The sequence below is a fragment of the Pseudonaja textilis genome, chromosome 1 (assembly GCF_049901715.1).
Source record: "Pseudonaja textilis isolate UNSWEBS1 chromosome 1, rPseTex1.2, whole genome shotgun sequence".
Lineage (NCBI taxonomy): Eukaryota > Metazoa > Chordata > Lepidosauria > Squamata > Elapidae > Pseudonaja > Pseudonaja textilis.
Genome location: NC_141990.1, coordinates 69,159,096 through 69,184,334, shown reverse-complemented (window position 1 = coordinate 69,184,334; position 25,239 = coordinate 69,159,096). Strand labels below are relative to the sequence as shown.

The 25,239-nt window shown below is 36.1% G+C and overlaps 1 protein-coding gene and 1 long non-coding RNA gene across 4 annotated transcripts in view; one reads left to right on the top strand and one right to left on the bottom strand.

Moving 5' to 3' along the window:
- Positions 1-791: 791 nt before the first annotated feature.
- LYST (lysosomal trafficking regulator) overlaps positions 792-25,239 on the bottom strand; it is an 89,934-nt gene continuing 65,486 nt past the window's right edge. For all 3 annotated transcript variants that reach the window (XM_026705214.2, XM_026705215.2, XM_087937153.1), the window contains 10 exons: positions 23,678-23,895; positions 22,076-22,297; positions 20,309-20,498; positions 19,521-19,657; positions 17,921-18,019; positions 14,340-14,479; positions 13,974-14,071; positions 4,832-4,988; positions 2,739-2,810; positions 792-1,331 (listed from right to left, as the gene is read on the bottom strand). In XM_026705214.2, the coding sequence (XP_026560999.2) occupies positions 1,193-1,331; positions 2,739-2,810; positions 4,832-4,988; positions 13,974-14,071; positions 14,340-14,479; positions 17,921-18,019; positions 19,521-19,657; positions 20,309-20,498; positions 22,076-22,297; positions 23,678-23,895 (1,472 nt within the window). In that variant the 3' untranslated portion in view covers positions 792-1,192. The remainder of the gene's footprint in view (positions 1,332-2,738; positions 2,811-4,831; positions 4,989-13,973; positions 14,072-14,339; positions 14,480-17,920; positions 18,020-19,520; positions 19,658-20,308; positions 20,499-22,075; positions 22,298-23,677; positions 23,896-25,239) is intronic.
- Positions 19,613-25,185, top strand: LOC148127654 (uncharacterized). The gene is made up of 3 exons (XR_015744292.1): positions 19,613-19,692; positions 22,836-22,876; positions 25,053-25,185. It is a non-coding gene; the product is annotated as an uncharacterized LOC148127654 (long non-coding RNA).

Genomic DNA, 25,239 nt, shown 5'->3' with positions numbered 1-25,239 from the left:
ATAGTGTTTTTATGAGAATAAGGTCTTCTGCAAACTTCCAGATACATTTCAAAAACCATATCTGGAATTCAGGAGTTGAAATCTGGGGTTCCTAAGGCTGTCAAAGCAAAAAGGCAAATTATTTAAAGTATATGCAAGGACAAAAACTTGCAGAATGAAATGCCAGACCTGGTTCACAAATAATGTCAGGCAAGACATTTTCAAACAGTTGTTTCATAGACTAGATTGTGGCCTAACCAAATAAATCATTAAATAATAATGGGTTTGCGCATCACACTAATGAACAAATCACCTTTTTGACTGACATCATTTATAAACTAGGCTAGTGACCGGCAGTTAATATCATTTCTCAATTTCTGCATGATAAATCTAGTAAAAAAGCAGACTAACACCATTTATTAAAAGGCACATATGTTCATAAAATGCAGTTTGTTTCATCCAAATTTAATCTATAGTTCATTTTTATAAAAAAATCTATTGGTCTAGAAAGATGGGTGAAGATAATGTTTATAGTTTTAATAGATATATGCATTGTGCTGTTCTTATTGATGTTTGTTAATTGAGAGCCACCCAGAGTTTGATAAAAGATGGGAGTCTATATAAATTTTTAAATAAATAAAATTAAATGCATAAATTCAAATAATTTTGATGGAGAGCACCTACTAAATTTATCAAATTTTCTATAAAATTTTAAGCATGTAAAACTCTCGTTTTAAAACACTTAAAATGGTTATATGTGTGGAAGAACAAGGCAGATTATAATCTAATAATAAGTTAAAAACAAACACTGGTTTTTATATAAACCTTTGAAATATTTTAATTATATTTGTACATAACAGATGAGCAAAAGTTACTAGTGCTTAAAGTTTAGAACATGTATGTTCAGGAAAGTATTCATAAAAATATGTTTATGTTACATAACATATTGCAGCATATATACTTCTGAGTTAGCGCACTTAACGTCCTCTTGGTACCAAAAAAGGCAAGCCAGAATTTTCTTATCACTGTGATATGGTTCATAAATTTGATGCATGAACATACATAGCAGCCTTTCGTTGATATCAATGATCTACTTTCTGATGATAAAGTCATATGTGTACTTCAAAATCTAGCAAAACCAAGGAGGCTCCACAGTCCATTCTGTATTGAAAGTGCTTCATAATTTACCAAAGCTGAGAAGCCGATAGAGCTGTCAACCAGCTGCGTAGCTGCTAAGGAATGAGTAGAACATAGGAAGCTTCAAGCGCTGTTGGTCCTTGCGACACCAAGAGATCACCATTCCTTCATTATTTGCAGTGTACAAATGATGGCCATCACATGAAAAGGTAAGGCTATAAAGTTTTCAAAAAGACACAAATAAAAACAAGTCTGTCAGATAGCCTACGTCCTAGGGTATATATCATTAGAGGGGGAGAGGAAGAGAAAGAAAAGTATATAGCCTGTAAATTGGCTAAAATCTCACTAAGTCCAGCCCGTCCTAGTGTGGATTCCTTTGGTCAAAGAATTGTGACTGTTAGGATCCAGAAGAAGAGCCTTCTCTGCCACCCTTTGGAACATCCTGCCCTCCAGGGTAAGATCTGCCTCAAACCTCCTATCATTGTATAAGAGCTTGAAGACCTGGCTCTGCAAGTTGGCCTGGGGACTCAATGGGCAAGTTCAATTCTGAGGTGGCTGTTAGACTGACAGCAGAGCGCACCTCTCAGTTCCCCACACTCTACTCCCCACTCATCCATCTTTTTTAATTAATCCTATTGATGTATTTTTGTTTTTTTCTTTGTTTTCCTTTCCCTTGGTTTTTTATTGTTCTATTTTATTTTCACTTTGTTTAAACTTCCTTTTTATTTCTTCAGGGGTTTGTTTGTTTTTTGGTTATGTGCTGCCTAGAGTCGTCCCATGGTGAGATAGGCAGCAAATAATTTTAATAATAAAGACAATGAAAATGCTAATCCTACTCATTTTCTGATTGAATACATATATTTCTGCTTACATTGAATTTTATTGTTTACAAAAAATATCTTTCTGCAGCAAACTGGCATGTAAGCAATCACATATGAGCATCCAGTGTAGCCTGTCAAACCTTACTGATGTGAACTGGAACCCCATGAAAAAGATGTGCAAAAACTATTTGAGGAAATATAAAATATACAGGTAGTCCTCACTTATTGTCTCATTTAACAGCCTTTTATACTCTGGTATAAAAAGATACTTTGCAACCATTCCTCACTTTTATAACTTGCAGCATGCCACAATCAGGATTCTTATTCGGGCATTTATGACAAACAGTTAATATAGAAGGTGGAAGCAAAATCATAAGTCACGATCATATGATGTCTTGCTTCATAACTGTGATAATTCACTTAACAACCAAACGAGAAGTGTGGTAAGCCCACCATGATCATATGATATTTGGCTTAGCAACCATGACAGTTAGGGATGGAGTTGTTGATCCTAATTGCCATTGCCAAGCAAGACTATTAGTATGTTATATTAACCATTTTTCTAATCTTTCCCCCCTTTGATTAATTCTGCATTTTAACAAGGAACACATTATGGGATAGTTTAATGTCATATTAGGCAGTGGGCACTTTTATTAAAACCAAAAGTTATTAAGTGCTATTTCCGAAAGAAACCTTAAGGGAACTCTAAAGATATACAAAGCACTTCAACAGTTATATTGACTTTTTGGAAAAGGAATAAAAATAAATTGCTAAATGCTACCAAATAATCTTTTTTTTTACCTGACAATTGGTTTATTTGATTTAGAAAATGTAATTTCACGGACAGGTTTCAAATCCCATGTGCTCCACAATCTAAAGAGAAAAGACAGAATGAATGCTACTTTGTGCAACCTAAATGACAGAAATTGCTTTTATATCCTGTCATGATTTTTGCTCAAGTTACGTTGCAGGTTTGCATAATCTTTCAACTAAAATTGAAGAAAATTGAATGTAATACTTAAAAACATGATCCTGATCCTGATGTACTACAGTACATACATTTTGTTATGACTTTTACATTTTATTGTGACAGAAATCAGAATTTGAGAGAAGGCCTGCTGTGCTGAAAGAGATTAACATACTCAAACATGATCCTGTATACTCAAACACGTTTTCATAGTGGTTCTCTGCCTCATAATCTTGCTAAGATTGTAAGATTCACTTACAAATGCCTTAATCCAGGAGTCCCCAATCCCTGGGCCATGGCCCATTACAGGGTCTTGGCCTATTCAGAATTGGGACACACGAGAAGCATGCCAGCGTGCATGTGTACAGCTCAACTCATGCATACATGCACAGTTCAACTTGCATGAGCAGCGGACCACGCACATGTCCATGCATCCATTTGCAGTTGAGCTGCATGCACTGGCCTGCCATTTGCACAAGTTGAGCTGCACACACATCACTGTGCTTGTGCAACTCAATTCCTCTCCCTCTCAGCCAGGCCACCAAGCTGCAATGGTTGGCGACCGCTGCTTTAATCTCTATGTCAATGTGGTGCATGTACAAGTAGCCCTTAATTGCTAACCACTCAGTTAGCAACCATTAAAAGTTACAACAGTGCTAGAAAAAAAGACAAGGGGTCCTCAAAGTTGCAGCCACTGCAGTCTCCCCTTAGTCATGTGACAGCAATTTTGACACTTGGCAACTAGCACACATTTGCAATAGTTACAGCAGCCTGCAATCACCATTTGTGACTTCACAACTAAATTCCAACAAGCAAAGTCAATGGGGAAGGTGGCAAGAAGTGACAAGTCACAGTCATGTAATATATTTAATGACCCATAGTGATCTGCTTATCAGACACATCAGGAACTGACAAACTTACATAAGTTGAGTGACATTTCATTTTATGATTGCTTCAATGAGTGACGGAGTTGCCAGTCCCAATTATAGTTAGTGAGGACTACCTAAACCTCTTACTTGGTGGAATGCAAGCAATATTATGTTCACCTGTGATGTGGTCCCTAGATTAGAGACTCAATTTTACATAAAATAGCATAAGTATATTGCTTTAATTATGAAACACTAACATGTATATCAGAAGGATTCTGTTAATATTTTCTTTTACAAAGATAGTAATATTAAATGTAATATTAAATATAAAAATATTAAATATTAAACTAATGAGAATTTATTTATAGTGCTTGGTAAAGCATTTGGCAGTATTCTGAATTAAAAGGTCAAGAGATGAAAATAAGCAAAATTTGGGGAATACAGTATGGTTTTATACTTTATATAGGATACAAAAACTAGATTTTTGCTTTTCAACAAACTATAAAAATGTACAAATGTGATAAAGTAAGTTTAGTGCACATTGTTGCTTTAAAGAAAATATGAAGTAAATAGATTTGAATTACAAAATTTCTGTGCGTATGGAATTGAAGGTTGGTTGCTGAACATAATAAGAACGGTAAAAGATAGAGGTAAAGCTTTGACAAGTATAAATGATTCAGGTCTAAGCAGGAAGTAAAATAAAAATGTGTAATGTTCCCCAATGTGTTTACAGTCCTCAGGATGCCCATACATCTTAAGAAATAAGGTACAGTGCGTGAAAGTCATGCCATTTAAGGGCCACAGTTACTAGCCTTTAAGATTTCCAAAGGTTCTTTGTACTGAAATAAAGCTATAAAAATAGAATCTTTGTAGAACAATGAAGAAAAATGTTTTTCACTACACCATAGAATAAAACCAGAAAGCAACCACACATATATTAAAATCAGATACTTTGGGGTGAAAACAATGCATACACTGAATAGTATCCAAAAATGCATTATAGTTTTATAAATGACATATATCTCTAAAAGGGAAAATGCTCTGTTAGAGTCACTTACCTCACAACTCCATTTTCTAGCCCTCCAGCAATCACATTGATAGAGATTCCTTCAGGCTGGTTGGAGAAAGCAACAGAGCATATGATTTCTCTGCAATGTACATGTCCCACCAGGTCACCATTGACTGTCCAGAGTCTGAGATCACTACCACCACCAACTGAAATATAGTCAAATTACTGAGTAAGCAAAGTAAAATCTAGAACACAATAAAACGAAGTAACATATATGATCCAAATAATTATATTAAAACAAAGGAAAGAAAAGTTTATATTCCTATAGAAGAACTGAACTGCATACCACCATTTGATAGTAACAATGTCTACAAGAATATGTAATAAAATAGTTGTAATCAGTTGATATAAAGGTAAACATTTCCCCTGTCCACTCGTTTCTGATTTTAGGGGGCAGTGCTCATCTCCATTTCTTAGCCGAGGGAGCCAGAGTTGTCTAAAAACATTTCCGTGGTCATGTGGCCAACATGACTATATCCCGAGGCACATGGAACACTCTTACCTTCCCACTGAAGTGGTACCTGTTTATCTACACACATTTGCATGCTTTCAAACTGCTAGGTGGGCAGAGCTGGGGCAAGTAATAAGAGCTCACCCTGTTACGTGGCACTCAGGTCTTGAACACAGGCTGTCAGTTTTCTAGCTGACAAGCTCAGTGTCTTTAACTGCTGAGCCATCACGCCCTCAAATGAGTAGTATAATCATAAGTAATCATCACTAAAAGACAAAATATGTCTTCCGGATTTTACAAAGACTTTTTGTCAATGGAAAAATAAAAGCTTTCTTTCATTTGAGAATATAAGAAACAGTTAAGGAATTATATTCATGTGAAAAAATAAGTATGTCTCATTAATTTTTTTACTTTTTCCAAATATTTCAACATATAGTAATTTGAACTTTATTTCAATAATACTGATAAATGGGATATAACAAATATCATGCACCATTTACATTTTGTAATCTATTACATAATTTAAGTAAACATACATGAAAATTTCCCATATGGAAAAACCTAAGTACATTCCTACACAATCATTTCCTCAGATACCTAAAATTAGAAACTGTTGCACCACATCAGGTGCAAATAATTAGAACGCTGTTAGAGAGGATCTGGGAGGAAACTGTCTTATTTAAAATTCAAGTATTTAGTCTGATTTGTTCTTTGTTATTTTAGTGTGTGTTATTACCATGCCTAGATCGAAACCGCTCTTTGTAGTCTTCAGAAAAAAGGTTATAAATCCCTATGAAACTGTAAAAGGATTTTAAAAGATCACAAAATAATAGGATATCAAACATTCCACCACCCAGAAGATCATCTACAAGTGGAGAACTACCACTTTGCCATGTCAGGCCAAGCCAACAAGTTCAGGCCAAGAGCAGAATGCAGGATGCTGGAAAAAGTATCTAAGATCACTTGTAACTCTCACACCACTGATCTGCATGACTACCATTACAAAATAAACTATACATATGAAATCTACACAGAGGTATGCCAGGAAGAAATTTTTGATGTTGAAAGAACATCAAAGAAAGAGTAAAGTTTGATCGGGTACATCTAGGAAAAGACCAGGACTTCTAAGTCAAAGATATTTCAAGAAAAGAATCTAGTATCAGGTAAAGCATGGTGGCAGAAATGTTATGATACAACTGCTTTGCTGCATTAAGGCTTAGGTAATTAACCATCATAAAGTCCATTAAGAATTCTTTATTCTACTACAGAGTCTTTGAGGGTAATATGAGACCATCTATCAAAATGTTGATGCTCAACTGAAAGTGGACTATGCAATATGAAAATGACCTTAAAAATTCCAGTGTATCCATCATGGTATGGCAGAAAGAAATGGAAGGGTTGGAATAACCAAGTAAATTAGTATGGATCAAAAGCCCATTGAGATGCTGGACAGAGATTTGAAAAGGGCTCTGCTTGCAAGAAACCTCTCAAATGTCACACAACTGAAAAAATTCTCCCATCAGGATGCTGCTGTAGAGCACTGCATGCCAAAAAACCAGACATAAAGATATTTTCCCCCCATGCTATCACTCTGCTGAACACTTAATTCCCACTGCCTTATATCTCATCTTTTCTCATCATCTCATCTTTCCTACTATCTTCTAATTTGTAACTTATGATTAATGATTGTAACTATGATTATGACTTATGACCTATTACTTGCTGTTTATGTGTACAATGTGAGCTTATGCCACAGAGACAAATTCCTTGTGTGTCCGATCACAGAATAAAGAATTCTATTTTATTCTATTCTACTCTACTCTACTTACTCTACTCCTTTAATACTGTTTCAATGAAATATTGATATATCCACATATGTTAAAAAGAGAAAACAATTACATGAGGTGTACTTCGTCACATTATTGTATTTACACAGAAATGTTCAAAATGAGTTTTTTCAAAACACTCTGAAAAAAATAATTATGTGAAGTTTATCTGTGATGTGCAGACCCTCAACATAGCTTACTGAGCTATTATTTCACAGAAGTAACATAGCCAATTGAACCTTTTTGTTCAAGCATCACTTAAAGTTCATTTAGCTTCCTATGTTTTTTAGGAAATAGAGAGATAGGGGACCTCAATAAATTTACTGCTACTCTAGTGGTTAAGGCTCCAGGATAGAAAGCAGGAGGCAGTCAGTTTCAAGTCCTGCCAAAGCCATGAAAGCTGCCTGGATGACCTTGGGTCAGTTACTCTCTCCTAATCCAACCCACCTCACAAGGTTGTTGTGAGGATAATAGGAGGAGGAAGGTGTGTTGAATATGTTTGCCGACTTGAGTTATTTGTAAAAATAATAAAGGGTATACAAGTAAATAAAAATGCTTCTTTTGGACCAGGACTCAAAAATATCTTTCCAGTTTTGCACCACCACATGTACAATATATCACACCATTACCTAAGTTTAGATACTTAATTATTCATCATGCTTTATAATATAATTTTTATTCTCTTTTATTATATGTACTCTTATTTATCTTTAGATCCTAATTATACTCATTTTACTGTATATATGTACATGCATGTGTGGGTGTACTCAATATGCAACAGTTCATTTAATAATCATTCAAAATTACAATGGCACTGAAAAAAGTTACAGTGGCACTGATTTATGACCATTTTTCACACTTACAACCTTTTTTTGCATCCCATTCAAATGCTTGCCAACTGATAGCCATAAAGCCAAATAAAATTAAATATCCAATAGTAGAACTGTAACATGTATCTATCAATCTCTGTCTGTCTGTCTATGTATTTCTCTCTGTCTCTATTTGTCTCAATCTCTGTCTCTGTCTCTGCATATTTATGATGATTGCAGTGTTCTGGGGTCATGTGATCAGCTTTTGTGACCTTCTGACAAGCAAAGTCAGTGGGGAACCAGATTTACTTAACAACTGTGTTACTAACTTAACTGCAGCAATATATGCAGAGACGGAGACAGAGATTGAGACAAACAGAGACAGAGAGAAATACATAGACAGACAGACAGAGATTGATAGATAATGTTACAGTTCTACTATTGGATATTTTATTTTATTTGGATTTATGGCTATAATAATGATTTATTATGGTGTAGAAAATACTTCTTATAGTTGTAAAGTCCTCTACCTTGCTCTGGTAAGAAGGTTGAAGATTTTAACCTTAACTAAATAGAAAGCAGCTAATGCTCAATTTCAGATTATAGGTGAAGAGAGTAGCAACAAAAATTTAATGGAAAAAGAGAAAGAAAATATACAACATTACTGTAAATTGTCTATGGTAGATAACAAAGACTGCATATCCTTTCCCCACCATAAAAATGAGGTCTTCACGTTCCAATCCAAAGAAAGCATTTGAGAAAATCAGATCTAATGGTATAATTTATGGCTATAAGAAAAATTTCAAAAAAAATTTGGTAGAGTTGGGAAGCTATAGTAACTTCCAAAACACTGCCTGCAAGAATGGAAAGTATAAATACTTGCCTCTTAAGCATTATCAAGATTGAGATCAGGAAGAACATTAATATCCACCTGGAGCTAACTTGAGCTCAGTCAGCACTGGTTCTGTTAGCATTTAGAAAAATTGCCATGACTTGTCTATTTAAAAAGCCTTTGGATATGATAGGCGGCAATATAAATTCAATAAATAAATAAATAAATGATTTCCTCTCTGAACTATGGGGTTGCTATGTTTTCAAGAGTGAAATTCCTCAGTACAATGGAGGTAAGGCCTGTTATTACAGGGTTTTTATTGCATTATTATTATTATATACTGTTTTAATCCTTTTATTGTGTTGGAGTGTGTACCTAAAAAAACTGAAATAAGTAAGTAAACAAACACCTCCATCGGATATCTCAAAAGCAGAAAATCTCTTCTTCTAACACTAGCAACACAAGCCTCCTGAATCAACTTGTAAACACATACTGTAAATCCCCTGCAAAATGGAATAATAGAATTAATATTGAGCAAAAGGCCAAGATCTCTAATTTAATAAACTTCTTTCAACAAAAGTATGTGGAGAAAAGGCAAGCAGTGCAGCTTAGCTAAAAATTCATTTACAGTCCAGTGAGTGTTAAAATCCTGATCCTTTTTATTAGAGCAAGGAAGAACAATCAAGTATGAGATTTCCTCCTCTGCAATTTGAAAAGAAAATCAGAATGCTGTTTTCAGCTTTAGGAACTAAAATGAATTGGATGAAATTATTTGACAATTTTGGCCCCAACAAACAGGTCGCGGCAGAAGATAAGATTTTAAGAACATAAGCATAAACTTTTTTTAAAACATAAAAAATTTGAATCAATAGAGGAAACAGGTTAGAAATAATATTTATACATCTCATATTTCATTCTGTGGGTTCTTCCCCCTCGACTGATGTTTAATTTATGATCAAAACTATCTTGCAAGCAGGATAAATGAATAAGTATCACGGTTCTATTAATATTAATATTCCAATCAAAGGAACAGATTAAGAATTAGTGATCTGACAGTCACATATAGTGTCCTTGGATAGGTCATGTTAAGGAGTATGGGAAGCTTCTCTTTGGCTTCCATACTGTTTGCAGAGAAAAAGATTTCCTCCTCTTACTTAACAGATTGCAACCATGCAGAAGGGAAGCTGATCTGGGTATGTGAGATAGAAGGCTGCTGCTGGAATGTATAAGAAAGTATGGGACGACTCGTTTGTAATATTGGATCCTATTTTTAGGGACATCTATAACGCTCATTTTGAGAGGGGGGAGGGAGGGGGGAGAGAGAGAACACAACCTTTATTTGTTTCATTTTTTCAGCCACAGTTAATGAACATTTTAATGTAATCCCACTGCTGCCAATTATTTCGCATCAGGAGGCCAGGAGAAATATAATTTCAGCAAAAGCAATTTGCTTTTTATTTTTCCCATTGCTGTATGTTGGTGAACAAATGTAATGTCACAACCAGAGAAATGAAACTTTTAAAACATAATTTTGAAGCCAGAATATCACCTAAATGTGCCTGTGTACATCTACAAAACATATTATCATTACCATGCTGTAATCATCTTGCTAAGATTCAGAAACATTACAGGGTGTTTGGTGAAGATTCCAAACGAACATTCCAAAATCTCAGATCTAGACAGAAGGTCAAAAACCATAGAGAGCCATTACTGGGCCATGCAAACTATTACAAGATGGATGATCAGTCTGAATCGATATAAGAAAGTATCCTATCCTTGCCAGACCTAAAATGGGATTCTTTAAGATATTTCTTTTATTAATTTATTTACTAGAGACGTATTTCTGAATTCAAGTGAATTTATTCAATTGAATCACTGAGCAAGTGTTCATTGTAATTTCAACAGTCAGATAGATCACTTTGCTAGATTTCTGACACTATGGAAAACTTACTCTGTGGACAAGTGTCAAAGTCAATACTCCGATTCCAGATGTACACGTTCTTGAAAAAAATCTCTTCTCTGCTAAAAAAATATAGTGGTGGATGAAAGAAATTCAAACCTGGGACCTTGGAAAGCAACTGTCAGTAATGTGTTGCTATATGTTTATAGAAGGAATTTGCTGTCTTAACATAATAAAAACGATTACATGTTGGTGTAATTGCAAGATGGCCTTGGTTTGGGAACATTACATAGTTTTAAGGTAAAGGAGAGGAGAGTTCCATAAAACTGAAAGGAGAAGGTGTTCTTTTTCTTTTCCCCTAAAGCATGTTTGCATATTCTTAGAAGTATGATTATGCTTCTTCAAGTAGCTATACTATATAACTTTGAAGCAGCACTATATGGCACCAAAAGTATACAAAAAAATAACTCTACTACCATCTAGTAGTAAACTGGATTTTTGCAGCCCAGATATCATATGTTTATCTATAGAAGACTCCTTCACAGAGAATACAGTAAAAGGCTTCATGAATTCAGACCTGAAGCATCAAGAAAGTGTCAACCCTGAATCCAAATCAGAGAATTCAAAGCCTTGAGAAGCTCTAGCATCCAGATCCAATAAGTCAGTACATAAATAAGAACAAGCTTTTTCAGAGCAGGAAAGAGTATTTCTAAAGGGAATACCAACAGCAGCTTGATCATGGTAGACTTGCTTTGATTAGCTTTACCGTAATTTATGACCAACTGCTGTTGGGAAAAGAGATTAGGTTAAACACATTGTGCTAAGCTGATGTTTATTTTAATAATACTATATTTCACTGAATAAATCATACAGCTCTGGTTCAGACAAAAGATTATAAGATGTGGTTTACAAATCATAACCAAACAACAATCTGGCTTAGCACATTGTTTCCAAAAGTGCAAATTATGACCTTCAGTGGAATCACTTAGACAACATAAGTCCGTGCTCAATAGGCTTACCAGTTTGATGCAAATATATGGTAAATGCAAAGCAAAGAAACTGCTTCAGGCCCTTTATGAAGCCTGAATGTCTGTCATGTTTTTTTCAATGCTTTGCTTTTGCCTTTTGAAGGGGCAGCAATCATAAGGCTTCAGTAAAAGCTCTAACCATCTGACGTGATCCTTATGCTGCAGGGAGGAGGAAATTACACAAGGGAACCAGCAGTTTACAAGCACAGATCAGCAAGCTAGAAGTGACAGGAGAAAATGGACTGCGGCTGTTATATCTGGGCAGGATCAATTGGGAGAAAAGATAGCAAAAGAGACTTGAGGCTTGCAAGGGACCCACAAACTGCAACATTTGAAGAGAAGGTAATGCAGGAAAACACTTTTTGCTCTTCCTACCCTGGATTTTGGTGAATGAGCTTTGATAGCTGTCTTAATGAAACCCGGATTTCAGAAACTACGCATAAGTAAATACTAAATAACTTGTCCCCAATAAAAATATGTTGGAGCTATGTTAGTTTTCAATAAAAGAATGTTATAAGTTGTATGGCTCTATCATTGTTTTATTTAATATGTACATTAAAATTTAAGTATTAAAAGTACTGTATATTGTATATGCATTTCTTGTACAAACCTAACTGCAAAAAAGGTTTATTTGGGAGAGATAATTGCATAAATTCATACATCATTTTAGGAAGTCACAGGTCAGTGACTGAATCCAGACAGCATCTGGTTCTAAGCTCCTATCTTAACCTTGTTACTGATAACCTGAATTGAATTGACATATGATGAATCTAAATTTATCTGTTTGTCAAGGAAACCCCTAGCTTTTAGTATGAAATGGTGCTTCCTAAAGGATCTGGTAAATTGACTACACACTGACATGACTGAATTCAGATTTTGCTTCCCCTCAAAAGTCTCCCCCATATAACCCATTTATATAGTGGCACAACTGGGGAAAATTAGACTGTATTTTAAAATTTCACCAAGGATCATTAGGAAAGTAGGTTTAGCTCCTGAATCATTTCTGATTTGCTGGCTAAACCCAGGATATCAAGTATGAAAGTATTTTTATGTCTGGGTATAGCAGCAGACAACCTGCCCAAAGGGACTAGCTTTCCATAATCACCTTTATTATTTGATACTTAAGGACTGTGCTTGAGAAGAAGAAAATTTCTGAGCAGAAAGCTGAGACAAACTTCTTCGATAATCTTTTGGTCAACATATGCTGAATGTGCACTGAAACCCATCAACTTATTGAAGCAGATACAATTTAATGTATTTGGCTAGATTGTTTGTAGTGATTTTAGTGGACTTTCTTAGTATATTTCCCTATTGTTTTTCCCCTAAATTTTTCTTTCCCAACAAACTCCTTTTTAGAGTTGTGGTTTCATTGATTTAAAAAGTAAGTTTCCTATTAAAACTACATAAGACTGCATGGTTGCACTTTGCATTTAAGGACTCATGCATGGATTTTAAAGTTATATATTTCTAGGCTTTCAGGTCAAAGCATCTTTCTTTCTATTCTTTTTAGGGCAGTTAGGAAAGTCCTTGACAGGCTAAGAACTCCTTTGCTGCACCAATTAAGTGGTGCCAGAAAGTTCAGTCTGATATATATTGGCTTTTCATAAGTATTCATTAGTCACAATCCAAGCATCTATTACAGGAAGGAGAAGTCCTCCAGTGATATTTAAATATAATCCCCTTCTCAATTTGTAATAATAGCAACCTACTTGCTGGACCTTAAACTATTTTCTGATTCTTTTGTATGCCAATGACTTTCTGATATATTAACTAGCTAGCCAGCCACCCAAGCCCTAGACCAGGAGTGAGCAACTATGGCAATTTTATAACCTATGGACTTCAACTCCCAGAGATGATGGACTCAGAAATTCTGCAAGTTGAAGTCTACAGGTTGCAATGTTGCCATAGTTACCCACCCCTGCCCTAGACTGAAGACAAGCACAGCAACTATTCTTCCAATTCTAAACCATCATCCTACTCTACTCTTTTAAGACAAATGAGGGGCTATCAGGTAAGCCAGTTTCACTTATCCACCTGAAGTTAATACCTGAAATTAAGTTATTTAGTTAACTTCTCAGTATAGATGGAAATCAGTTACATTTTTATTCTGACCAATGGGGACTTCTGCACAATTCAAAAGCTTGCATATCTTGACCACAGTTAAGATAAATATTTAATTTCTTACAATTTGCAATTCTTTGCAATTCTACGAAAAGTTGTATAAAATTAACTTCATAGGCTTAACATTGCTAGTTTGTATTGCTTCCACTTAATAAGACACCTACCTGAATCACAAACAGTTGCAATGTCCCCTGTTGTTTCACTAGCAGATACTGCCGTAACAGGACTTTTGTGCCCAGCAAGAGTTTGCACATAGCAGAGCCTGTAACAATGATTCAATTGTTCAAAGAATCATTCTCATGATTAATAGCAGTTGTAACATTTTAAATTAATGCTTATTTCCGATAGTAATAAATCCTTATTTCCAATACTAATATTGGAATCTGGCATCAGTGTGTAGATAGGGCAAAATACACAGGTTAAGCAATCTTACTGTTAATTTTATAAAATGGAGAAAATCAACCTTCATTATAATTCAGAAACTGGGGACATTCAATACAGTAAGGAGTATGATTTAAAAATCCTTATACCTGTTCAAATCCCATATGATACAGGTTCCATCTTTGCTCACACTTATCATGATACTATAAGTTTTGCAGACGAGCAAGCTGGTGATCTCTGCAGTGTGTCCATATAGATGCATCTGAGACTCCATGTCAATTTCAGAAGGCTGCAAAGGAAAACAGACAACCATAAATTTATCAAAAGGCGGGAACAAAAGTAGTACATTACAAGTCAAACTTGAGACTAGATTTAAAGATATACCTGCTTCATTCATTATTTTACTGATTCAACAAGTGCCATTTTATTATTTTTTCCCTGAAAGGAAGGTTTCCACTATCCAGTTGTGTCTGATTCTAGAGGTGGTACTCATCTCAATTTCTTAGCTGAAGGAGCTGGCATTATCTGAAGATGCTACCGTGGTTATGTGGTCAGCATAACTATGCACCAAGGTACATGGAATGCTGTTAGCTTCCCACCAAAGGGGTACCTATTTATCTACGTGCATTTCCATGTCTTTGAACTGCTAGGTTTGCAGGAGCTGGAACAAGGAATGGGAATTCATTCCATCACGGAGTGCTTGGGTCCCGAACTACCAACCTTCCACTTGATAAACCAAATGTTGTAACCATTTTTGTCCTATATAACTGTTTTTCTCAATTTCAGTTACAAAAACAGTAAGCCAAGACTGCCTATGTCTCAATTCAAGTTTTTCTTTAAAACTTGAATGCTTGATTGACAAACAATTGCTGCTATGGCATTAATAGCAGCTCTAAATAGCTGCTTATTTTACAGCACATATTGTTGCTTGAGTAATTCATGAGCAGATATATACAATATATTTCTATAGTTGTAACCAAAAGGTGTGCAAAATCAGAAACTTTTACTCCATGCTGTTTTTTTTATTTCAGCTTAAAGGTGAGAAAGTTGATTAAAATGCAGGAATGTAATAAAATAAGCTGATAATGACTGAAAGCAGAGGTGATAGACAATAGCTTTGATATGCCAGGTACAGCGTTGTCTTGTTGGAATCCCAGAAGGAAGGCTGCTAGACTTCAACAACCCATTAATATACCAAATCCAAGATTTATTTATCCTGCAAAATAATTTTGGGCGAATAATGCATATTCAAATTGTACACTGAAAACAGTGTTTTCAGCATCTGACCTATCTTTTATAGAAAAGAAGGGCACTGAGAGGTATTTAGTCCATGTTCACTAACTGGTGCATGTAACTGACATGCTTTTCCTTATTTATTGCTCAGTGCAGAATCTCACTGTTTCTCTAAATTAATATTCATTTTAGAAGAGAAACCTAAACAGACCTTAGTGAACATGTTATATCATATGGCCTCTTCTCATGCTACTAATTACACCATGTATCGGGGTCCCCAACTGGGAGCCAATACCGGACCACAGCCTGTTGGGAACCAGGCCACGCAAGCAGCAGGCGAGCCACCACTGGTCCACAGAACCAGAAAGGTTGGGGAGCGCTGCTCTATATAGGCCAGAGTGTGAGGCTCCTAAGAAAGGCAACCCAACCTTCTACAACTGAACAGCAGGGACACAAATGTTCTCAATCTATCTCACATGATTGAACATGTTTACAAAAATGTTTACAAGCAAAGCAAAGTCTGTGTTGCAATAATTTACTTTGAAAAAGTACTGCTGTTATGAAAATATTACTTTCAGATTGCAGAATCACCCAACAAGCTGCTTAAGCGGAGGAATAAGGAGATTTAAAAAAAAATAAAAAATGGAAAGATTGTTTTCCATTTTAAAAACTGCATAATAACAGCATATTTTGGATACAAAGTCATATAAGGATCATCTCTATTCTAAATCAGAGAACAATTACTTAAACTGACAAAATCCCTTTGATGTGTGTAACCCAAAACCTGGCTGGGGAATTTCCCAAGATGAAAATCCAAAGTGTGACTTCAGTTGTTATATAGAGAATGTTATGGCTTTCAGCACAATAATCAGAAGTGAACCCTCATTTATTAAAATGGACTCTAGATGTACCATAGAATAGATATATGTCAGAACTGAACTGCTTGATTTTTGATATCCTCTGAGCTTGGTTGCTTTCTTATAGATGTTTCATTACCAGGCTAGATAACATAATACATGCAAGAGAAAATGGGATTTGTTGGCTGTTTATATGTAATATCTTACTCTGCCAGTCTTGGTAGAGGTCATGTTTCTTCCTTAATAGTTTCTTGATTAGAATATTGTCTCTTCCCTGAGGAAGAGTGTTGTTCCCTGCTTATGGGTGTTATCTGCTACAAAAGATGCATTCTAGCACTTTGTTTCCTTCCTGGAAGCTTGCTATTCGAACAGATCAGCTATCAACAAGCATCAACATAGCAATAAACTCCATTTACGTACCATTTAAAAGATACAATCAAGAGCTCAGAAAGGAAACATACATAAAGCTTCTCCTTCACTGCCTGAATGGGACGAAACATGTCAATCCTGACAAGACTGAGTTGCCGTAAGTATTTAGGACTATCCGCTGCCCACCCTCAGCCCTGAGCTGAGAATTTACCACCTTTGGCTTTGAATGTGGCAACACTGATGCACAACCCAGGGTTGTTTTTGGACTCCTGGCTCCTGCCCAAGGAGATGTTAGCCATGGCTAGAGGATGCTGATTATCCTCTATTAAGTCCTTTGTGTTTTTATGCACTGCCCATCTCCAATTACAAGATCTGGCAGAGTAGTATGTCACTAGTAACCTTATTAAACAGTGCCATCTAATGCAACCCAGAAAGCAGGACTTCTCTGTCATGATACCTGCTCTTTGGAACAACATACCTGTGAGCTTTGGATGGCCTTAATCTTGACAACCAGCCCTTTTAAGGCAGTAAAGACCAGTCTCTTCAACCAAGCTCTGTGTGTCAGCATTGGGATAACGCCACTGTGGTGTAATGACTATTTTGCTAAATTTTGCTATGGGCAAAACTTGATACTAATTGTTTATAACGATTGTTGTGTTTATTTTTCTATTGTTAGCCATTCTGAGTCATACACTGATAGTACAGCCATATAAATCTAGATAATAAATAAAGAAAAACAAACAAACATGATCCTGGAAGGTTTTGGGATCCTGCAAAATGGAACTGAGTGCCATGTAGCCCTTAGGTTTGCTTATTTTCAGGGTAATAGATGACGATCAAAATACTTGAAAGTTAAGAGATTCCTTACTAGATTACTAATCATATGTTTATGTTTCAAGGTAATATTTGAAAGGAGCAACAATATTTGGTGGTTATATATATGTACATGTATATACAATATACAGGTAAATGATAGGTAATTTTTATGTGTGTGTGTGTGAGTGTCTGTGTGTGAGAAAACATTTGTTTTTAGCTATTAGCAAAATGGCAGAGGTAAAAGTTAAACATTTATAGATGTCCAAACTTTAATCTAGCTGTTCAACTAAAACTGGATGTTTGGCAAAATAAAGTAAAATCAAATTATTTAATAATTTAGCTGAAGGATGTGCAAGAAAGACATAGGATCTAAGATTAGGAAAGTAGGACTATATTAGGGAAACTAAACTACAGCCAGATTTTAAGCAGTTATAGCCTCAATTTTATATACTTACAGTGCTACTAGTGAATCTGTTCATATACGCTGTGATAACTCCACATTTACTCCCAGTAAAAAGTTGGCAGCTGTCTGGCACCCAGGCACAACTTGTTACCTTAGATACAAAAAAAGGTGAGACATTTAAACAGTATTTATGCTTTATATGCTGTTCATCACAAAGATTGACCAAGGTGATATTAAAAACAGATACATTTGAAGAAAAACCACTTTGTTTTGTCTTCAGCTGTTTTGCTCATGAACTCATTCCACTCCTCCACTGACAAAAAGCCACAGCCACATTTACAATAATCAAGTTGCAAATCTACAAGCATTAACTAAACTTTCTCCTACTGTGGTTACTCTGCATCATATAGCAAACTATACAAGAAAGTTAAAAAGGTGCTGGAAATAAGCTTTCTAAGTAACAGATGGAAAGCTGCAACTCTAAACTCTGCAGCTCAAGCTTTTGATATAATGCATGTCCCATGTATAATACATGCAATTGGGCTCTAGAATCAAGTAGTTTTTCTTAGTTAATTCAGACAGAGAATCAATTTCTGCTGACTACTGAAGTGAGTAATGATTCCCTAAGTCCGATAGTATAATAACAGTAAAATAGCAACTTTATCTATTTAAATAGGATCAAACGCAAACACAGATTTAAGAAAGTCAGGGAGTAGCATGAATGTAAGAGCAGTTTATTGTGGTATTAATTTGCCTGAACCAGAGGCCATACACACCTACATTCTACAATTGGGTGGACAGGGTAACAAAAACACTTATGAATAGTGTGATCGATGAGAAGCAGGAAAAACAGCAGCTGTCTCTGTTTGCAACTAGGAACACTCATTCTTTAATGTATTTGATTAAACAAGCTCAAAATTATAAAAGCTCACATCCTACTGATGACTAATTGTAACTGTATGGATTGCCTTACATTTTCTTTCTGTGTTGTACTATAATAACACTAGCATAGACTTAATCATTTCCATTATTAAGAAATTAAATTATGCATTAAGACATTATAAGTGTTTAAGAGGTAGGTTGTAGCAAAGTTATAAGGTTCATTCTCAATTTGATATACAGTGACTTATTAGACTAGGATCAATACATCTAAACAGACTTTATTTGTTAAGATGCTATACGGCCATGATGGTGAACCTATGGCACGCATGCCACAGGTGGCACGCAGAGCCATTTTTGCTGGCACGCGAGCCGCAGGCAAACTTACCTTACTGCACATGTGCATGCTGGTTTGAGGCCTTTTTCGGCCTCCCAAAGGCTTGAAAAAAGCCTCTGCAGGCCGAATAGGCCCGTGATGAAATGGGCCTATTCAGCTTTCAGAGGCTTTTTTCAAGCCTCTGGGAGCTGAAAAAGGCCTCAAACCAACCAAAAATCAGCTATGAGGCCTGGTTTGAGGCCAGAGGTGGGATTGCATATGCATGCGCAGGGGGGGTGGGGGGGCACGCATTGCCTTCTGGGTGCTGGCACGCGAGCGCCAATGCGCACACAATTTTTGGCACAGGAGCCCCAAAAGGTTAGCCACCACTGCTATAAGGATTGCTTCCCCCCAAAAAATGCTAAGTTAGTTTAGCAGAAAAGAATTAACGCCTTACCTGGTGAAACTGTGAACTCTGTATAAAGTTTACAGGAGGTTCACTTTGCTTGCTTTTTAATCTTAAGATATTATCTGCATATCCCCAGCTCAGGATGGCTGACCATTGGATATCTGTACTATGCATGCTTCTAACACCTGCAACAGAAGTGGAATTCAGTTGACATTTCGAGGTATTATATCATTTTCTAAAAAGCAAACACTGGAATCTATCCTTTTACTGTTACCATCACTATTATTTTACAAACCTATTAAAGCCTTAAATAATGGGGTCTTCATAAGAAGATAAGCTTTCCATATTCTCTATGTTAAAATCTGAAGCAATGAACTTGTCATAACAAGAATGCAAAAATGTTGGAGTCCTTAAGTTTCTTCATGTTTTTTGTTGCCTAATGAATCCATAATAAAACAGAATTACATTACTTATACAGTAACTGATTCCTGTGGGATCCAAAACATATGTGAGCTAGAGATATCTCTACAGGAAGCTACCTAAGGGCAATAATTTCAACATGGAGCAGGGAGAAGCTTGTTGCATCTACTGAGCCACTCCATTGTGGATGTTTCTACAGTTGTCATCAGAATTGGTACAGTTCATGTGGGAGCCATTTCACAAACTTTTCACCCATTTTAAGATCTCTACAGCAATTACACCACCCACAGCGTGGGTCTCAATAACTCATTTGTCTTCTTTGGATGACTGAACCAATGGATAAAAGAGGATAATTTGGCCTTTTCTAAATTCTGGTTTCCCACGTTTCTGTGAAGACTTTGTACTAGAGTCCTTACCTTGCTCTTTGCTGTAGATCATCAAAAGGCAGAATTTTCGGGACAAACCACAAATTGCTCTAGTTGGTAAAGCCTGCAAGGAGCCAAATCTTTCTCCATGTGGCTGGCTAAAGCAGACAAGTGGATCAGGGGCACTGGGAGAACCTACGTACTCCCCCCATTTTAAGCCTCTGATCCAAGGTAACGGACTCTAAAACAAAACAAAACAGCAGTCAGTGGCATCATTTTAAAACAATTTTTAAACACCAGGTTTAATGTGTTTTTATTTCTAATAAAATTGTTGGAAAACTTATTTACCCACCCATTCTTTCTCCCAAGCACTTACTTGTGAACTGGAGAGTAGTGATTAGGATTGCATAGTGCGTCTCATTAGAAAGCACAAAACGTGATCCAGAGCTTGTAAGGGGCTAATGCAGCACCTGCTCCTGACTCTTTCCCAAACACGCCTTTCCCTGGCACAGGGCCCAAATGCCAATGGCAGCCATGTGATCCCAGAGAAAAGGTTAGAGATTAGCTGCTGCAACTGTGTGTCCCCATCCATTCCAAAGTGCCTTTTTACCTTTAATTCTAAAGAGCTGCACAGACCTAGTAGTCATCTTAAATTGGCCAATTTGCATAAAAGAAGCCACTGAAGACAAAATAATTGCAGCAGATAACTACACCATCATTGTTACAAATGGTATCAGCCTTTGAAAATAAGCTATTACTTAGGAAGAGTTGTTTGGTGAATTTAAATCTATAGTCTTTTTAATAATACTTAAATACAGTTTCTCTCTTTTATTTGCTGTCCAATTGCCTTTGCCTCTCATTTCCCTCCAGTTTTATTTCTCCACTTTCTCTTTTCTGCCCTTTCCAGTTCAGCTATCTCTAACTCCATCCTTCCTTCCCTCCTCCACTCCCTCCCCAAATCTCTGTTGGAAGGAAGGGTGTTCATATGTTTGTGCAAGTCAGAATCAAAGTCTACATGTGTGTAAAAATGGCTGCCATGTGCAATTGAGGATCCATTGATTACCTGTATATTTTAATTAATTTAGTCGAATTAGCTTAACTTAATTTATCCAATTAATATACTAATATACAGTCAGATATTTATGTTATTTGTTGTTCAGTGGACAGGAAATCTTCTTGACTGGTTCAGAATTGACAGTGCCAGTCTATTAAATCATTATTTAGTGATTTGAGAAAGGTCACCCATAACACACATCCAAATGTGATGAAGCCATGGTATCAGACTTGTCTAACCCAGGTCTAAACGTTTAATAAAGCTATCTTTATTTTCTGAGTTTTAAAAATGTGGTTGGGTCTTTTGATTAAACTTATCTCTAAAGAAATTAAGTAACAGCATTTGAAGAACAATGCTACTTTTAGAACATTATTTTATTTTTAAAAAATAGTAGCTCTTGACTTCTACATTGGGAGACACAGACAACTGTTCTTGTATGAGCATAAAATGAAGAAGGAATCTAAAGCAGGAAGCTCTTCCAATTCAGAAAAAAAAGGCTTATTGAAAGAAAAGAGATACTTAGGTAACACGCAGCCTTGACAGGCACTTTAACAATAAGCTTTAAAAACAATATCGATTTCTCTACAGATATTCTCCACCCAAGATCCTCCCACCATTAAAAAAGCAATAAGAGATAAATGGATAGATACAGTCAAATAGTATCTGTGTCTGTCTGTCTGTCTGTCTGTCTGTGTGTTACATTGCAATATGTTGCAGGAATAAATTCTGTTCTATAATGAACACAGTAGCATTATGAAACATACTGGATAAACCATCTCTTTCGTATGCTCTCTTGTTTCTCTGAAAGCAAACTGCACTAATAATCCCATTGCAGCAGGGAGTTCTCCTTCCACAGGTTTCGATCTGCTGACGTGGGCAGTGTGGAACAGCTGGCGAGGAGTCTGCCCATATGTTTTTATCATAGTCTCCAGAGCTCTTCTTTGGACTGGATCTTCAACAGCTGACACGTCCATTCCAAAATATGTCTAAAATGTAAATCAGAAGCAAATTATATCTATGTACATGTGTGTTCATTAAAGGATAAGAGAAGAAGAATTCATTCTTAGGGCATGGATATATTCCTGTTATTAGATTTATGTTTTCTCTTATTGTTTTAAAAGTCACGGTAGTGAAAGTAATGTCTCCTTTTCCTATTTTCCCCACAACAAGCACCCTTGGAAGTGGGTTGGGCTGAGAAAGAATAACTGGCATAAAGGCACCCAGTTGATTTATCTGCCTAGAACTCACAGTCTCCCTATTTCTAGTCCAAAACTTTAACCATTACATTGAACTGGCATACATAAAACTTTTTAAATAAATAAAATTAAGCAGCCAAGCAAGTACACTATACCAGGGCTCTCCAACCTTGGCAACTTTAACACCTGTGGGCTTCAATTCCCAGAATTCTGGGAGTTGAAGTCCACAAGTTTTAAAGTTGTGAAGGTTGGAGGCCCGATTGTACAACTGAGGCAAAACAGTAGCACCAAAGCTAACAAAAGTTCTTCTGACTTCCTCTTGTTTCAGTTTTCATCAACATAAAAAGATTCAAGCAGAAGGAAGGAATGGTAAGTTCCACACATAAAGCACTAATACAAGAGACATCTTGTATCTCCCAGCTTCTGAACCTCTGAAAATTTACCTTTGATCCTCCCATAATTTAGCCACTCTACAATATTGTAATCTTTATCACCAGAGAAGTCATCTACACCTTAATGTGAGCATCTTGGCCTGATTTTAGAACTGATACTGCTATGGATGCCTTAGGGTAGTATTTCTCAACTTTGGCCATTTTTAAGACATGTGGACTTTTGGGACTTGATGTCTACACATCTTAAAACCGCCAGTGTTAAAAAACACTGCCTTAGACGATGACATTTATTAGGAACTGGACCAAGATTGTTATTGTTGATTCTGCCCGACTTCTTCACAATCTTCAATTCTACCATCTTTACTATCCTGTTGGATTCTAAAACAGGAACGGATACAATAATTCTAATTTTATCTAATACACCCTAAAAAGGGAATGCTGGAAGATTGCTATTCATTACCGAGCGCCAAGAAACGGCTGAAGAGATCATTCAGAAACTTCAGCAACATATGGCTAATACCCAGTTTTCTTTTTTTTTAATGCAAAGAAAGCAGTGATAGTTTTGAACTAACCACTTGATTTAGTAATGGGTTGGTTGGTTGCAGACTAATAAAGTACCTTAACACATAGAAGACAGGTGTGCTGTTCTTTAGTAGGAATGTCCACACAAGAATGGGAATATGCTACATTTTAAATGAGCCTGGATCCCTCGTACATGTTGGGTCTAATACTGTCATTGAATCAAAGGAATGTATTTTTTTTAAAGAAAGGTACTTACAGCAGGATGAAAAACATTAATAGCTTGAACGGAGGCCTTGCCTTTTTGTTTATACCCAAATACTAAATCAATCCAATGGCAGATGGTTTGGGAAACATGGTCAGACTCTAAAGCTTGACGGTGGATCAAGATAAATAATCTTGGATCATTTCGAGCCCAGGGTGGGAGGTTCACGTGGTTTACTCTTTCACCATTCTGACGTATCCCAAAATCAAAACCTATTAATAAGAAATAATTCATATTAGTTGGCTTAAATCTAAACAGCTAATATAAAAAATCATTTTTATCTTCACACCATATTTCTTAAAAACCAACTCAGAGCAATAGTTGCAAAATTCTGTTCTCCAAAATTACAATTTTAACATTAAATTAAAATCAATTCCATAGATTGCATATAGCTTTAAATCTGAAAGCGAATGTTGGCCTTGTGCACTTCTCCTGTTTCTCTTCTCCTCCAGGAAAGTTTCTTTTTTCACCAATCTGCAGTTTATTAAGAATGAACCAAACATTTTGAATCTATTACAGATCCCTTTTTTAAATAATGTTTTTCAGTAATAATAATGTTGACCTATGACTAAATATAAATTTTAATATAACAGTTGAGATCTATGTTTTGTTTACCAACAGTTAAAGGTCCATTGTTTTATTATTTTTTAGATTTCTGGATCACTGCAACTATATGACTCCCAGCAATATATAGAGAACAAAACATAAACAATAATAGCATAACAACAATATTAATAAAAAATTAAAACCAACTATCTAACTGGAGCAATATACACACCGGCATTTCACCAGAGTTTAGTCTTAACTTGCTTCCATTTTTTATATGGAGTGTGTGTGCTAATATAGAGACCATTTTAGAGAAGCCCCTCCTTCTGGCCCCAACCCCCCTGATTTCATGGTAGTGGGGAACTATTAGTGAATGTTCCACTTCAGGTAGAACAGTAATAGGTACACTAGTTGGAACTGGCTAAAAGCTCTTGGGGTCATAGCCCTAACCTTTCAGCAGTGGTTCTGCAGTGGTTCTGAGCCCAGAAGTACTCCTGAATCATAGATCTGCTTCCCTGGAGGGTAGTACCCACTTCTTGAGAGATAAGTCCAGAGCTAGCAGAGAACTTGCAAATGAACAATACTTCATCTTCCTTCAATTCAGCTTCAGTTTGTTCCTTCCTAATCATAGCCAATAGCCTCCAAGCTCTGAAACAAGATACTAACTATATTGTGTGGGTGGTAATATATAAGATACTGTACCCTAAACTAATTAATGACCTGATCCAGTAGCTAAGATTAAAAAGTAGGATGGAGAACCAAGCTCTGTGACACTCTGGTATAGCAGGCCATTGGGCTAATCTCTTGTTATCTACTACCACAGATTAGACACACCTATGAAGAAATGAAAAGAAGGAATGGAAGGAAGGAATGGAATCACTGGAGCACAATACCACAATCTCTAACCCCCTCAGATGGTTGAAAAGGATAGCATGATCAGCAAAGGGTCTACTGGTTAAGGTACCAGGCTAGAAAGCAGGAGACCATGAGCTCTAGTCCTGGTTTAACCA